Source organism: Electrona antarctica (assembly GCF_951216825.1).
Source record: "Electrona antarctica genome assembly, chromosome: 3".
Lineage (NCBI taxonomy): Eukaryota > Metazoa > Chordata > Actinopteri > Myctophiformes > Myctophidae > Electrona > Electrona antarctica.
In genome coordinates, this window is record NC_136808.1 from 54841496 (window position 1) to 54858978 (window position 17483).

At 42.2% G+C, this 17483-nt stretch overlaps 1 protein-coding gene across 1 annotated transcript; it reads right to left on the minus strand.

Moving 5' to 3' along the window:
- Positions 1-3043: 3043 nt before the first annotated feature.
- Positions 3044-7932, minus strand: LOC306920284 (uncharacterized protein). Its single transcript, XM_079496987.1, has 18 exons — positions 7840-7932; positions 7617-7746; positions 7392-7466; positions 6923-7306; positions 6717-6818; positions 6390-6622; positions 6123-6304; positions 5908-6001; positions 5655-5781; positions 5346-5557; positions 5061-5178; positions 4880-4971; positions 4649-4766; positions 4421-4531; positions 4151-4226; positions 3707-3816; positions 3415-3588; positions 3044-3284 (listed from the first exon to the last, which is right to left on the minus strand). Exons 1-18 carry the CDS (start codon positions 7927-7929, stop codon positions 3055-3057), a joined length of 2658 nt encoding a protein of 885 aa, XP_079353113.1. The 5' UTR covers positions 7930-7932; the 3' UTR covers positions 3044-3054.
- Positions 7933-17483: the final 9551 nt, after the last annotated feature.

Below are 17483 nucleotides of genomic sequence, written 5' to 3' on the forward strand. Positions count from 1 at the left end.
TCTGTAATACTTTATAAATATACCCCTAATGCATTCAATGCGTTCAATCCCCGGCCGGGTCATACCAAAGACCCAGTGCCTCCCTGCTTGGCACTCAGCATCAAGGGTTGGATTGGGGGTAAGTCCCTGTGACATACTAGTGTCATGTCCAGGGGGTGTACATCAAGCTGCCTCACGCTACAGAAACAGGAGATAGGCTCCTGCCCTATGGGCCTCATGGCTCATCAAGGCTACTTACTTATATTTATACTCATAATGCTTTATAACTATAATAAATAATTATAAAGCATTTTATAATGACTTAAGATCATCACATATCATTATTATTACTGGTCACTCGCACTAAATTTCATTATTCATAGTTGTAATACATATTATAAACATTTATAAAGCTTTATAATCACTGTTATAATGCATATAGGGTGACTGCAGAGTTCAAAAGTTCATTACAATATCTATGACAACCTAGCATCCACAACATCCAACATCAAAATCATTATACAATTGCATATGGTAACTTGCAATGGGCCTCGATTTAGAAGAGAAGCAACAGTGCCCATGTACTTGTCTTACTTCAGTAGAGAGCAGTGGTCATCAAAGGTTCTTAATGGCCTTAAATTGTCACTTTAGAGATGTGCAGCCTATACACATGTACTGTATGTTGAGAGAGAAAACCATGCAATTTTTTCCAAGACATTCTGCATGCAGCAGCATCCACTCTTAAATCCCTAGACTCTGTTTATCGATTCGATTTATTACAGGTGATAGCTATGGTACTCACCATTGTATCTTATATACCAAGGTTGGATGGTCCTCCCTGACAGAGAGACGATAACTGCATTGGCACCTGTTCTTGTATAAAGTCATGCTTGGAGATTGTCCTAAATACATCATTTCTGAAATGGGACTCTGAACCCTATCACACCAGATCAAGAAATGTCCCCAAAAGTTAACTCTGAACTTGGTAGATCTGCTTTTGGCCTCTGTGGCCCTAATACATGGAATCACCTGCAAACTACATTACAATTGACCACATTGGTACCCCTGGGTCGTTTTAAAACCTTGGTGAGCATACTAGCATACTATTACTCGACACTGAGAAAGATCACACCCGTGTGAAGTAAGTGGTGCAACTCCGTGTGGGGTGGGGGGAGTTCCAGACAAACAGGAACGCACCCAGGGTGAGGGTGACAGAGTTACCGTGTGGGGGTCTCTCTACTGTACCCACTACTGTACTGGCACACCTGAAATCACCATATATACAGTTAATATGTGCGTGTGTGTTTGTGCGCATGTTAGGTTGCGCACAGGTGGTGAAAAAAAAACCATGCTGTTTTCATGCTCAGACGCACCCAGGCAGGCAGGCACCCACACACACTCACTTAAGGAAGTGGTTTGCACCACTAATGAGTTAAATTACTGTAATCGAGAATAAAAAAAAAACTTGAATGAATTAATGAATTTTATGGCCAAAAACAGACAACTCAGCTATGTTGCAAAACAAGGAGTTTTCAGTACAATAAAACATTGAGAACCCATTGGAGAAGAACGCTATTAAGAACATCTAAAGTTACATCAATATTAAAAATGCAGATTACAAAAACACAGAAAATAGATGGACATATGTATGTTACTGTCGTCGCAAAAATAGCCGATCTACAAGCTCAAAACGTGACATTGTGACGCGTTTTGAGCTTGTAGATCATCTATTTTTACTATATTTGAATTGAAATCCTGAAAAGTAAAAGCTAATACATTGGACATGAAGACAATGTATTACTAGTCATTAAGCTACTAATTTATAGATTGAAGTATTTAGTAGGATTTCAAAGTCAAGAAATTACAAATAGGTTATTAAAAAGCAAGGCAGTTTTATTTGTATAGCACATTTCAACAAGGGAATTCAACATGCTTTACACAGATCAACAAGCAAAGGTAGTACTATTGATGCTCCAAATGAGTCAAGGATGCATTTTTCCCTGTATAATAGGCCTACAAATAGCCATCTCCTTTTTAAAAAGGTAAATAAATGTAATAGCTCTACAATAATGAAATTACGACCGATATCAGAGCTACGATTAATCACAGGGTCATATTTGCCGATACAGATTCTGACTGATTCCGATATTATACAGAATACCACAATGGAAACAAGCCATGGCCCTATAGGGGCTTAGCCCAAAGCCTGTTAAGTATTCAATCAATAAATATACAGTGAGGACCTTTAGTCGTAGGCTCACCTTCCATCCGAGAATGAACACAGAGCAGTATACACTCTCCTTTCTGCCTGCTTATGGTCCTGTGTCTGAAGTCTATGGTCTTGTTGTGATTATGTCCAGTTGTGTCCAATGTGTTTTTCTGTTGTTTATTTTTTACATTTTACATTATGCTGCTGTTTGTATTGTAGAGAGATTTGTATTGTAGAGACAGGCCTAAACATTCTCCCCCTCCTCCCCCCACACACAGGAACAGTTGACATAATAATGTCAAAACTGTAATAATTTTGGAAATATTAAAATTTGAAATTGACATTATGCTGAACGAATGCAACGGGAGCACGTCTGACCCAACACTGCAGCAAATTGCCAAAAACAGCAAGCATAAATGAAAACTGAACTGACATGTGTAGATCGGAGATCCATCTGCATCTATGAGGAAAAGGGGGTATATTCAAACGTTTTGAACGTTTTCGAAACCTTGCATGGTTTCCTCCGGCATCGGTGTATAAATGTGTGTGTGAATGTAATGCACCTTGGATAAAGGCGCTATATAAGTACCATTTTAAAAATGAGACAGCCAAAAAGTAAAATGACATTTACAACAGGTCTTTCTGGAAAAACCTTCAAACACCGCTTCATGTCATTGCGCTTGTGTGTAGTGTACACAGTCCGTTCAGCGCAGGACGTTCCTGAGCCGTGCGCACGTTAGGGGTGCCCCCAGTCAAACAATACCGTGAAAAAAAAGCAAATAAAATAATCCACTCCAAAAGGAGAAAAAAAGCAAATAAAATAATCCACTGGTCAACCTTGTATACATCCCAGGCAATATGTAGTCTCATATCTCAGTGTCCTCCTCGTCGTCGTCATCGTCCGAGCTTTCTGGTTGACACTCTCTTTCCTCCTCCATCTCTGCCTCCTGTTCTTCCAACAGTTGGAGACTTGGCCCCAGAATGGCCTTGTAGGCTCTCCCTGCAATCTGCTGCTTGAGTTTAAGGTCCTCCAATCTTCTCTTGAGCAGACAGATTAGGCCCCTCGAACCCTCCTCGGTCAATACATTTGGAAAAGCTAGAATATATACACAAGAACATTAATGGAATTCAATTCAAACCACACATGTTAAAATGAACGGTAACGAAAAACCAACATGTCTCTCACTTGGACAATTTCATAAAAAGACAGATGGAGTTGTACTTACTTCCCGTCTGTGACAAGACAGTTCCCATCTGTGTTTGCACTTTTGCTACAGAGTCCTTTAAGAAGGCACAGTGTTGCATCATCTCCTTTACCAGAATCTGCTTTTCCTCTGCCAGTCGTGACAGAAGCATCACCTGGTCAAAAAGCTGTTTCTTGCAGAGGATGTTGACACCATCTGTGATATGACAACATTAATAATGAAAACATTGAATTATTAATTATAAATAAATACAAAAAGTCATCTCAAACGAGCTCACAAAGTCTAATAGAGATACCGGTATTATAATAAACACCTGTGTTCTGTTCCTGCCATGGCCATATCATGCTCTCCACAGCTTTGTTGGACAGTTTCTGCACAACAGTGCTTATATCCACAGGGGTTGCATCAGGTTGTTGGTTGTACCTATAATGTAAAATATTAATACCAGGCAGGGTGAAGTGTTGAGAATGAAGATTAAGCCAGAACAGCATACAGATCAACAAGCCTCCTGGCCTGTTCCCCAAACCCAATCTAATGTGCTATACTGTAAATACCTGGTCATAAAAGGATATATTCTAAAGATGAGACAAATACACTTCGCTGACAGAGTGATAGTAAGCATGGAGGACCACTGTGGTCTAGTCAGCAAGCTCTCTCACCAATGTGCCATTTCAGACTGGACTATTGAATGGAAGGCAGAGAAATACACCAATATATTTGGCAATCGATTTAGGATTCGAAAATATCTATTACATACCTCTGGACATCATCCAACAAGCGTTTCTTCTCCTGGCCAATCTTCTGGGTGATTTTCTGACGCCTTTTGTTGCGATCTGCAAAATAGTATTACAAAAAGCTGTGATTTGGGCTCTGTCCAGTAAATGAATGAAATGTATTATGTATAGTTATAGTTTTACAGGCAATGTAAGTTTTGCCCTCTTGATTAATTGGTTTGCAATTTAATTGCTGTGTAACGAACAAAACTGACATACTGCAAGAGCCAGCAAAATAATTTCACAATACATACCATTCTGTCTGTAGAGGTAGTGTTTCTTCTGACAGATGCTCACAAAAAGCGAGTCAATGGAGAGCTGCAAACAATGCATCTCTGATGACACAGAACTGGCTGCTGCACTTCCTAAGAAACAAAAAAGTGTTCACACAAGTTCTAAAAATGTACTCATTGTCAGCCGTCAGATTGATTCTTCCCCACACACATTGATGCGTGTTGTCCATGTGAGGACATTGTTCTTACCGGTACTGGCCCACTGCTTCACATCAATGACCCACTGTTGCAGCATGTCATCTGTGCACTTAAACTGTTCCTGCAGCTTCCCGAGTCCCTCCGTTACCTCCAAAGTCTTCTCGACAGTCTGCAAAATTGCAATACAGAACACTGTAATTTACAAATGTGTTCATGAAATAGCATTTGAAGTTGAATCATGATCAGAGTTACACATTACGTTTTTTTAACAAAAGAACATACCTTTTTGTATCTGGAAGACAAAGCGGAGTGTAGGCCAATGGCTTTACGGAGATTCCACCCCATGGCATGGACCGCAAGCATGTCAGTTCTTACTGTAACACAAATCCAAATAAGATTGTTGAAAATGTTTAGTGTACCTTTGCAGGCTAAAAGTAGCAGGGGGTTAAATAAGCTTACAAACCTGACTTCATCATATACTTGGTGGTCAGGGCACATCTGGACAGGAAACTGTTGACCTGCTCAACCTCTTCACCGAGAGTGGTCCCAACTCCCTCCTGGTTCCTCGCATTCCACTGGATCTATAGGAAGTATGAACAGTGTGGCCAGACGCATGGTCAATATTGATGCATAGCCATAGGTTACTATGGTTATATAGTTTGGGTCAGTTCAGACCATTGTTCTGTGGCTAACATTGCCATGCATTGTGACAATCTAATTTACATCATCAAGCAATATGACGCATCACCTCGCATTTTGTAGTGTGTGCTTTAGCATGCATGACAGACAAGCACGGTTTCATGCTCAGAAGGGGTTGAAGATGGGCCAGGTTCTCCGACACCTTCGCCAGGTAAGGTACGTATCTGCAGGTCACATCCATGGCCAAGAATGTGGCACTCTTGTACTCTTGCTGGAGAAACATCGGGTAGGCAAAGATTTCTCCTCTGTACATATTCAGACCTTTGGAGGGGAGGGGTGATTAGGAGCATATTATTGTGCTTTAGATAATCATGATATCTTTTTGTATGTTCAATTTATCATCAATACTAATACTAACCTCTAAGAAGGAATCCGTGCCTACAAACGGCAACTTCAATGCCTTCTTCGTCCAACCTGTTGGCCTGCTTGGACGTCTCCCTAGCAGCTCTCCAGTGCGAATTCCCACACGTCGCTTTTCCCGCAGTCTACCAAAGCACATAGTTAGAATATACAGTATTAATAGTTAGACAATAGATAGCAGGGCTCAATACTGAAACATACAGTCAAGACTTTTTTTTGGCTGAGCCATGTTTCACTTGTTTAAAACTTACACTTGTTACAACTCCTCTGACCTCCTCAACAAAAGTTGACACCTCAGAGTCTTTTGCCAAGAACAAGCCATCAAAGAACCCTGGCTCTTCACTCCTACATACACACATTTTCAAAACAAGGTCACAAAGTAACAGTTATTACATTCAACAGCTGAAGTGTCATCTTAAATAAATAAAAAACATTACGATAGTGTTTATAGGAAAGACAAACTAACTGTTTTTTTTGCTGGAACCTGTACAGTTTTCTGTTGCCATCAACTGAAACAGCCAGCATGTCCGGGGTGCAAGCAGGACAGACAAAGCGTTGTTCATCTCCGTGAAGCTGGTTCTCAACAGACTTGCAGTACATATACTGCAGAAAGCTTGTCTGAAAAGAACCTGCATTCACTTTGCCAGTCTGAAAAGATATCATAATTAATATGACTGCTACATAAATAAAATTAAATAAACTGGCTTAACGACATGACAAACTAATTACTCACTCTTCCAAACTGCTTTGTCCTCTGGTCCAACATGGTTGTGAAGGCTTGTCTAGACAACGCTGGAGCTGATGTCTTCATTGCCTCAAAGGAGTGGAAGACATCCTGGTGGAACAGTGTCTGGGCTTGCATGGTTCCAGGCCAGTAGCCACTTCTGACAAAGTCCCTGACCTCCGGAGACCACTGCTTAGAGCACTGTTTGCACGACAGCACTGGGAGGCGAAGATCATAGCGGCCTGAGAGTAAATGAGACATAGCAAGGAACTTAAGTAATGTCTATTAAACACATACGGTGTGTGCATCTACATAGATGAAGACTTAAATTCCTACCATTTATGGAAACCAGTATGATGGCTCTACCAGCTGAGACTGAAACATCAAACGTGTCACAGGTGCATATCTTTCCAGGATATGCTGTTGGCAGCAAACAATCTGAAGGGGCAAAGGACAATCAGGATGAAATGTTTGGGTTGTGTGAAGGTACTGGGATAACAGGTTATAATGAGCCAATGTTGTCTGTTAATTGAAAAAGAGACCTTGTTCACAGATGATGTATTTCCCATCACTGAGATTCACCGACTCTGTTGGGGGAATGTATTTATAATAACCACACATGGTGGTTTGCCTATTGTGCAGAGTGTGACGTTCATGTACCAAACGATCACACTCTGCACAAAACGACTCTGAAGGCATACATTCCCCACAACGGATGACAGCTTCTCTCAAGTGACAGTGTTGACACGTCCTCTCCACGATGTTCTCCGCTGACAACACGTTGTCCACATTGTGGTCTCTTGCCTGTTGCCAGCCTAGTTGGACATCTTTCTGCCTTTGACTCCAAGTGTGAGACTGTGTTGGCTGCTCTACACAATCATACGCAGTGTCCTGAAGAAGCTCTTCGAGCATCTGCCTATTAAAATCTTCAGGGAGAGAAACACAAGAAAAATAAAACATCACTGCCATAGTCTTCTTTGAGTAATTTATTTTAAGTACATTTATACTTACCAGGTTCTTGGTAACCGAGCCATGGTGTTGACACAGATGGTGTAGTGGACGTAGATGGTGTAGTGGATGTACCAACTGGAGAAACAGCAACCACATTAGACCAAATATGTTCAAACTCTTTGCCAGCATAAATCAAAACAATAACAGACACTATCAAATGATTACCCTATACATACTCCAACCACTTCAATCCATCAAAATCACTCTCCATAGATGGAGACTAACCATAAGATGAAGCCTTTCTCCTGCGTTTGCTGGTTTTTACACGAATCCCATCAGCATCCCTCATCGACCAGCTAACTTCAGGCTTCTGAGTTGTCGCTGTAGCTTGGCTGGTAGCTTGGCCTTTAGCTCTCTATACGGAGATGTCATGAAATGTAGAGAAATGGGCATCAACTAACTGGAGTTAAAATTATTTCACATGCATGTACAACGAGAATGTACTTACCTCCGTCTCAACAAACGCATCCGCAACCTCAGCAAGCGCTTCCAGTCTCTCCTTGGCGGACAATGGCTCGCTCTTTCTGCGTGTCGACATTTTACTGAAACAAAAATATTGGGAACAGTCAGCAACCAAACAGATATAAATACACAGACAAAACATGTGAAATTTCTCTCGTTTGTTTTGTCCACTCCCTATGGAGCATTTATGGATATGGGCCTTAACAGGACCTTATTACCTACAAATGTCTGTACAGGGACCTAAATTGATAGCAGTCAGGAGGATGAGGCTAGTCATCGAGACAGAACTCCCTGGAAAAAAGCTTGTGCTGTGGTAACCAACACAAAGCTGGCATCAATCAGTAGGACATCACATTCTCAGAAGTTGAAGCCGTTTTAAAGGACCCACTTTTAGGCCAGTGCAACAGAGCATGCTTGCACTGGCCTTCCTTTTAGTCCCCTTCAGCCTATCCCAGTGTTGATTGTCAATTTAGTATAGGCCCTACCTGTGTGTGCCATCTGTTATCCCTGTGTCTATTTAAACCCCGCATTTGCATTGTATTCTTGTTGGTTTCTAGCTCCCTGGTGAGTGAGTCTGTCCTGTATTCGGAAAGTCCTGTTATTTACCCGTTTTCCCATTTATGGAAGTTCCTGTGTTTTGTTAAGACATCCTTCTAAGTTTACTTGTTCTGCCTGCTGTCGCTTTTGGGTCCAACATACTCATTCGTAACAGATAAAGCCCTTTGAATGAAGGTGTGTGTGTGCGTGTGCGTGCGTTTTCCATATTTCTCCTTACCTTAATTCTCTTCCCTTCCCTTCCCTTCCCTTCTCTTCTCTTCTCTTCTCTTCTCTTCTCTTCTCTTCTCCTCCTCCTCTTCTTTTCTTCTCTTCTCTTCTCTTCTCTTCTCTTCTGTGAAAATGAACGGTAGATATATTGGGAACAGTCAGTATAAATACACAGACAAAACATGTGAAATTTCTCTCGTTTGTTTTGTCCACTCCCTATGGAGCATTTATGGATATGGGCCTTAACAGGACCTTATTACCTACACATGTCTGTACAGGGACCAAAATTGATAGCAGTCAGGAGGATGAGGCTAGTCATCGAGACAGAACTCCCTGGAAAAAAGCTTGTGCTGTGGTAACCAACACAAAGCTGGCATCAATCAGTAGGACATCCCAGACTTACCTCTGGAATCTGGACGTAGACAGATGCTGGTGTGGGAAGCACTAAGGAGATGGTCAGATGTCTGGAGAATTAGGATGACTGGAGACTCCAATGACGGGCTTGTCTGGAAAGAAGACACACAGACACAGAATTACCATACATAACTACTACACCATACTGTATTCCTAACTACTCCAGCACGTAAATGCAGAGCTAACCATGCTCATGAACACAGCAGAAAACAGCTTTTACCATGTATTTTTCTACCTCTATTGCCAACTTTATTCTATTGTATTTGTTTTAATACAATGACTCTTTAGATTTACCATAAGCAATGTCAACATACGGTAATACACCACATGCATAGAAACCGTAATCGAGGATCATAGCCTATAGGTAAACCAAGAACGTATCAGTACAAAGGTTGAATATAGATAATAATAAAAGTACATTGAAACTATAACCCGGGGCCTATAAATCCTATAGAGCCATAAGAGCCATGGCCTAATACGCAAGCAGCACCGTATAGCCTACACTATTGATTGATTGAAATATATATTAACAGTTTGCAGAATTACAGTACATTTCGAGCACAAACTCAATACAAAGACTGTTAACTGTGAGTGGACGACCCAATTAAGCATTACACTTGTTTACAAGAGGGTTCATCAAAACATTTAGAGACGTACAAATAGACACTTCTATATAGTCAAAGAACAGAACAGGAATTCATCATAAGGGAGGTAAAAATGCTAACAACAACAATAGCATGCTAACGAGCTCTGTAAATAGTAGTTAGTAGCTAGCTTAGCCTAATATTTAGACTCCCGTAGACGCATTCATCGATTCTGCTTGAAAACGAATATATTTAGAATACGAGTCTAAATCTTAGGCTAGCTAGCTACTAACTACTATTTACAGAGATCGTTAGCATGCTATTGTTGTTGTTAGCATTGCCTTTAACTATGGACCACTGCTAGCAGCTAACATGCTACTAACACTGAAAAAACATTTATACAGTTGTGATTTATAGCAACAAATCTTACCTTGGCTCGAATATTCACCTGTACAATAAACAGACTGGCTGGTAGTGGGTACTATAGGCTGTGGCTAGGCTAAGTAAGCAAAGTCTGAGGACAACCATTCACGACAACAAAAACAACGCAATGAATGTTATTATGCAAAAACATTAGGATTAGCCTGGCAGCAAAAACACTTCCGGTTCCGGTTCCGGTAAACATTTTTCTTTTAAATAAATACAATCCAGAGTGATTTACAGTAAGCAAGAACAACACCTGGTACATCTAATACATAGAAATAGTCATCAAACATCATCAGTAGCGATTAAAATATGATTTTATTGAGTATTGTTTAAAATATCGCAAACGTACGAGTCCAAATAGGTGATTATGCACGGGACCAGGGCACTTCCGGTCAAAGATAATATCAAAAAGAATTATTCTTATTAATGAATATAATAATAACACTCCATAGCGATTTGCAGTAAGCAAGAACAACACCTGGGACATCAAATACATAGAAATAGTCATCAATAAATCATCAGTAGCGAGATTTGATATTGTTTAATATCGCAAACGAATCGACACGAGCAACGTATAGAAGTGAACGGGGAGGAAATCTAGTAGATATACACGGATTGTCCTCGTGACGTCACCGACGAGAAACGTATAGAAGTGAACGGGGAGGAAATCAAGTAAATATACACGGAATGTCGGGGAATCTAGTGTCATATGCACGCATTTGCTGTGTGCCAATCCGTGCTATTTCACCGTATTTGGGGGAGACCGGGTTGCTTGAAGAAGGAGATAAGACTACATTGGCCCTATCTTGAAGAAGGAGATAAGACTACATTGGCCCTATCTTGAAGAAGGAGATAAGACTACATTGGCCCTATCTTGAAGAAGGAGATAAGACTACATTGGCCCTATCTTGAAGAAGGAGATAAGACTACATTGGCCCTATCTTGAAGAAGGAGATAAGACTACATTGGCCCTATCTTGAAGAAGGAGATAAGACTACATTGGCCCTATCTTGAAGAAGGAGATAAGACTACATTGGCCCTATCTTGAAGAAGGAGATAAGACTACATTGGCCCTATCTTGAAGAAGGAGATAAGACTACATTGGCCCTATCTTGAAGAAGGAGATAAGACTACATTGGCCCTATCTTGAAGAAGGAGATAAGACTACATTGGCCCTATCTTGAAGAAGGAGATAAGACTACATTGGCCCTATCTTGAAGAAGGAGATAAGACTACATTGGCCCTATCTTGCACCCTGTGCAAATCGGCACAAAGTGCAGGGCAATAGTCATTACTTCTAGTTTACAATGGACAAGTTGGCACTTTCATATGCCCTAGGCCCGTAGGCTGGGTCACCTGTCAGCAGGGAGTGTTGAGCGGGAGGAGTAGGACAAAGGCTCTATACGTCCTCCCAGTGGGGGCTCCTCACTGGTAGGTGAATCAGTACTAGGATACAACTAGCCTTGAGTAGCCCCCTAGCCCCTTAGATAGCACTTGTAGACTTAGATAGTAGTTTAAACAGACTTATAGCTTGTTACGTAGACAGCACTAGAATTGCATTTTATGTAGTCATAGCACTTCATAGTACGTGTATAATATATAATATAGTATAGTATCTATAGTTTACATAGATACTCCACTGTTACGTTCTTAGTTTACGCATGCTTCATGATAACTACTTTTTATATATGCCATGCTTTTGTTATTGCTTAATGTAAATCGCTCTGGATTAAGAGCGTCTGCTAAATGCCTAAATTGTAAATTGTTAATTGTTGAGTAGCCAGCCATATTGCCCCAGGCAGATTAAGTCTGGCCCCTCTCAATTGTGGGAGGACTTCACGGCCAAAATGGTGACCGACCATATTCGTCTGGAACCAGCTGGCCCAGTATATTCAGATATGGGGCGGGACCAAGGGGCCAGTCAGGCGCTCCAACGTTGAAGCTCTGGGCCCTAGTGGTAAGAGGAAGGACTGCAGGCGGACCCGTGCACGGACACGTAGGACCATCACTCCCTACGTCACCCATACGTCACCCCGGACCTCTTGGGGGCGGGGCTAGTGCTCCAGTTCGGTCTCTATCCTTTATATACTCTATGGGCGGGACATTGCGGGGAAAAAAATAATCTAACACTGAGAGGAACGAAACTAATATCCATGCAGTGATATTATAGTATCGCTATTCGCCACTCGAGGCTAGAAAAGGATACAACAGCAGTGACAACACAAAAATGTCTGTGGGGAGGAATCAATTGAACAAATAATTAGAAAGAAGAAAAACACCAACAAAAAGTGTTGTACCCTGCCCTTTTTTTCTTCTTTCTAATTCCAAAAAATTGTGTTGTCATGATTTGTCACAATCCGAGTTGGCTTTGCCTGAGGCTTACAGGTCTTAAATACTTTTTGAAACATCTATGGAAAAAATGCATGGCAAATTCTCTTCTGGGTCCTTCGTCGTTCTGAAAGGGGGCGGGACTGCGACGCTCTATAGCATTGATTCATTGAATAATTCCATCACATTGACGCTGTTCCCGTAGAATCTATGGGAACGGCTTTCATATTTGATTCCTCCAAATTTAGCGGATTTGAGTGTTATCAACCCATATCAACCAATAGGTTAATTATCAAGCTCATTTAATGAAGCCAGTATAGTCTCTACTGAAGTGGACGTTGTTGTTGTTGTTGTCAGCCATTGTCCGACAATGCATTGGTTGCGTTGTCCTACTATTACTAACCCTAACGCTAACCCTATCCTCAGTCTTAACCAGCCACGTAAGTCCACTAACCCTATCCTCAGTCTTAACCGGCCACGTAAGTCCACTAACCCTATCCTCAGTCTTAACCAGCCACGTAAGTCCACTAACCCTATCCTCAGTCTTAACCAGCCACGTAAGTCCACTAACCCTATCCTCAGTCTTAACCGGCCACGTAAGTCCACTAACCGTATCCTCAGTCTTAACCAGCCACGTAAGTCCACTAACCCTATCCTCAGTCTTAACCGGCCACGTAAGTCCACTAACCCTATCCTCAGTCTTAACCAGCCACGTAAGTCCACTAACCCTATCCTCAGTCTTAACCGGCCACGTAAGTCCACAAACCCTATCCTCAGTCTTAACCGGCCACGTAAGTCCACTAACCCTATCTTCAGTCTTAACCGGCCACGTAAGTCCACTAACCCTATCCTCAGTCTTAACCAGCCACGTAAGTCCACTAACCCTATCCTCAGTCTTAACCAGCCACGTAAGTCCACTAACCCTATCCTCAGTCTTAACCGGCCACGTAAGTCCACTAACCCTATCCTCAGTCTTAACCAGCCACGTAAGTCCACTAACCCTATCCTCAGTCTTAACCGGCCACGTAAGTCCACTAACCCTATCCTCAGTCTTAACCAGCCACGTAAGTCCACTAACCCTATCCTCAGTCTTAACCGGCCACGTAAGTCCACTAACCCTATCCTCAGTCTTAACCGGCCACGTAAGTCCACTAACCCTATCCTCAGTCTTAACCGGCCACGTAAGTCCACTAACCCTATCCTCAGTCTTAACCAGCCACGTAAGTCCACTAACCCTATCCTCAGTCTTAACCGGCCACGTAAGTCCACTAACCCTATCCTCAGTCTTAACCGGCCACGTAAGTCCACTAACCCTATCCTCAGTCTTAACCGGCCACGTAAGTCCACTAACCCTATCCTCAGTCTTAACCGGCCACGTAAGTCCACTAACCCTATCCTCAGTCTTAACCGGCCACGTAAGTCCACTAACCCTATCCTCAGTCTTAACCGGCCACGTAAGTCCACTAACCCTATCCTCAGTCTTAACCGGCCACGTAAGTCCACTAACCCTATCCTCAGTCTTAACCAGCCACGTAAGTCCACTAACCCTATCCTCAGTCTTAACCGGCCACGTAAGTCCACTAACCCTATCCTCAGTCTTAACCGGCCACATAAGTCCACTAACCCTATCCTCAGTCTTAACCGGCCACGTAAGTCCACTAACCCTATCCTCAGTCTTAACCAGCCACGTAAGTCCACTAACCCTATCCTCAGTCTTAACCGGCCACGTAAGTCCACTAACCCTATCCTCAGTCTTAACCAGCCACGTAAGTCCACTAACCCTATCCTCAGTCTTAACCGGCCACGTAAGTCCACTAACCCTATCCTCAGTCTTAACCAGCCACGTAAGTCCACTAACCCTATCCTCAGTCTTAACCGGCCACGTAAGTCAGTTTCACGATGTTTTCGCTTCGGCGGGAGTCATTTCACTTCCACGATTCTGAATCACAGCCAGTAGGCTCCATCACAGCCAGTAGGCTCCAGCCGCTCCATTGCATGATCTTGATGGGTAACCTATACTGATTGTGATTATGAGTTGATAGCATTCGAAGCGGGTACCAAGTTGGTACCATTTAAATATTTAAACATTTAAATATCAATGTGCCATGTTGCATCAGCACCTAGCTCTAAACCACTTAAACACCAGCATCCGTATAGGCCTATCTCAAAGAATTTCCCCGCCCCCTTAATACGCCCCCTTTCGGGGCTAGTGGTGATAGCGTGACGTCACTCCATAGACGCACGCTGTTAACAGAGGTAATTTAAGAAGTCTACAACGTTTGTTTTCTCAAGGTAAGGTTTGTTCTATCTGTTCGACCTGATTTACCATCTTGTTTGCTTCATAATAATATTGGTCTGTCACATTTTTACATTAGGAAATGTACTTAGATTCTCCAGAGAAAAAAACGTGTAAATGCTAATGTTAAATGACACCACTATCTACCGGAAGGGGGCGTGGAAAGGGGGCTGTGAGATAGGCCTATTGTGGGTAAAGCTTTGTTAGAAAGTAGCAGATGTCCAAGTTCACAACGGGTCACAATGCAACACGTTTGAGCTTGTAGATCTGCTATTTTTGAAAAATGTAAAAAAAAAAAAAAAAAAAGGTTAAATATTTTCGAAAACAAATACAAAACTAATCTTGTTGCGGAGGGGTCCCTGCATGGCACAAAATATTTTTCAAAGATATCCTTGAAATTGAAAAAGTTTGAGAATAACTGTACGATGCTGCACAAAAATACAATATCCATACTGGCATTTGGGGAGAGGTTGATAGAGGTGAAAGCAGAGAGAGTTCCATTATACATGTGAGCTGAAGGCAGGCTGTGAGCTGTTTTATATCCAAGGCCACCGCTTTGAGGAATATCAATAGCAGACAGTGTTTGTGTTTGTTTGCGCGTGTGTGTGTGTGCGTGCGTGCGCTCATGCTTTAGGACAGCACCTGCCAGTGATTGTGTGTGTGTGTGTGTGTGTGTGTGTGTGTGTGTGTGTGTGTGTGTGTGTGTGTGTGTGTGTGTGTGTGTGTGTGCACGCAATTGAGCGTGTGTGTGTGTGTGTGTGTGTGCATGTGTACATGTACGTGTGTGTTCATGTGCATGTGCTTGTGCATGCGCGTGTACATGTACGTGTGTGTTCATGTGCATGTGTTTGTGCATGCGCGTGTACATGTACGTGTGTGTTCATGTGCATGTGCTTGTGCATGTGCTTGTGCATGCGCGTGTACATGTACGTGTGTGTTCATGTGCATGCGCGTGTACATGCGTAGTGTGTGCGTGTGTGTGTGTGTGTGTGTGTGTGTGTGTTTGTGTGTGTGTGTGTGTGTGTGTGAGCCAGAAGCTCCTTCATAATAATACATCCACACGAGGCACCTGTCCCAGACGGCGTCCCTCAGTGCTGCTGACCAACTGGCAGATGTCTCCCCAGACATCCTCCAACCTCTCCCTGCTCCAGTCTGTTAGTCCCTTCATGTTTCACAAAGACCTGACGTCGTTACCTGGCCCTAAAAACACAGAGCCCTGCCCACCCATGCTCCACTGGCCCTAAAAACACAGAGCCCAGCCCACCCATGCTCCGCTGGCCCTAAAAACACAGAGCCCAGCCCACCCATGCTCCACTGCTTGGCAGGGCAGATAGTCAGTCAGTCGCAGACTGCCTTTCTCTTCGTAAAGACAGACACTAGACTACTAGAGGGTGGCAAAAAAGTAACAATAAATAATAATAACTAGAACTGCACTCTGTCGAGTGCCTACTAGTGCGCAAGCAGAGCACGCAATTACTGTCGACCGCTACGAACTTTCAAATCTCAGCCTCTCTGTAAAACATTGAAATTCAATTCTAAAGTCGGGTTATAACTGACCGTCAATGGTGACGTAATTACGTATGATATCAATAATAAAGCTTATCAGACGGAGCATTCTGCCAGAAGCAGTTGCTAGTTAGATTCCTTCTGGCGGAACGTTACGTCACAAGCAGTAAGTCTGTTAAGTAGTTCCGGTCATTTTGTGGGGGGCACTGGGGCCACGCATTAAAAGTAAATTAATCCACAAAACTAACGTCATTTGTATTGTTGACCTATTTCTAAAATATTTCGTTCATTTTTTACCCCTCTATCACACAATGTTTGTGTTACTTATAGCCACTTGATAACAAAGTGGCTATAAGTAGGCCTATCCCATCTAAAATCGTATTAAAGTTTTTGCACATAGAACAAAAGCTGGATATAGGAGAGGTTAGCGCCCCTCAAAAACGCTGAACATATGAATATGTCTTGACAAGGTAAGATATAATGAAAAAGCCTGGCAGAAGCTAAACGCAGCAAGAAATAAATCTGTCAGTCAATGAGTTAAGTAAACGTACCTTTAATTTGTACAAATTGAGCACAGTCATTGAGTAAAGGTATACTTTAGTTATACTTCCCACCACTAACTCCAGCTGCATGTCCTTCTGTGTTCTGGCCTGTTTTTTGTTCTTTCCACCATTGGTATAGTTTGCCTAAAATATTTCAATGGACAATGGCCATCACCTTACTTATACCATCGCCCTCCACACTGCCCTCTCGCCCATACCTGGAAACCGAGGAGCATATTATCCCATTTTGGGCGGGAACCCCTTTTGGTGTTTTAACTAAGCATTATGTTATACTTTAGCTATTGAAAAATAGCAGATAGGTCTGCTATTTTATGAAAAATCGTGAAAATGCGGCACAAATCTTTGACGATTTATCTTCTTCCTGCTCCTTTTCTTTTCTGGTATGGAATACCATGGAAAGTAAAATGAATATAATCATGTAAAACCATAACTGAAATTAAATAAATATATATGAAATGAAATGAAATGAAATGAAATGAAATTAAATGAAATTAAATGAAATTAAATATATATTCTTTCAGGAGACTTTTATTTTATTTCGTCGTCAGGTCTAAAAGTGTTAAGTGAGAATGCTGTTCATTGACTACAGGTCGGTATTCAACAACCATTGTGCCCTCCGAAGCACGTCAGCAAGCTGCAGTGTCAAGGCCGAGGCTAATGAGGTGAAGTGGAATGGAATGTGGCTGTGAGCGAAAGAAGAAGAGGGCAGACATACAGAGCACGACACCGAAGACATCTAGGGACCGAC

What these genes read in the sequence shown, in the direction of transcription:
- LOC306920284 (XM_079496987.1), bottom strand. Translation starts at nt 7,929, where the DNA reads ATGTCGACACGCAGAAAGAGCGAGCCATTGTCCGCCAAGGAGAGACTG. An exon ending in GAAGCAGTGGGCCAGTACCG is followed by an intron (nt 4,532 to 4,648) that starts GTAAGAACAATG and finishes TTTGTTTCTTAG; the next exon opens with GAAGTGCAGCAGCCAGTTCT. An exon ending in TTGTTGGATGATGTCCAGAG is followed by an intron (nt 3,817 to 4,150) that starts GTATGTAATAGA and finishes TTTACATTATAG; the next exon opens with GTACAACCAACAACCTGATG.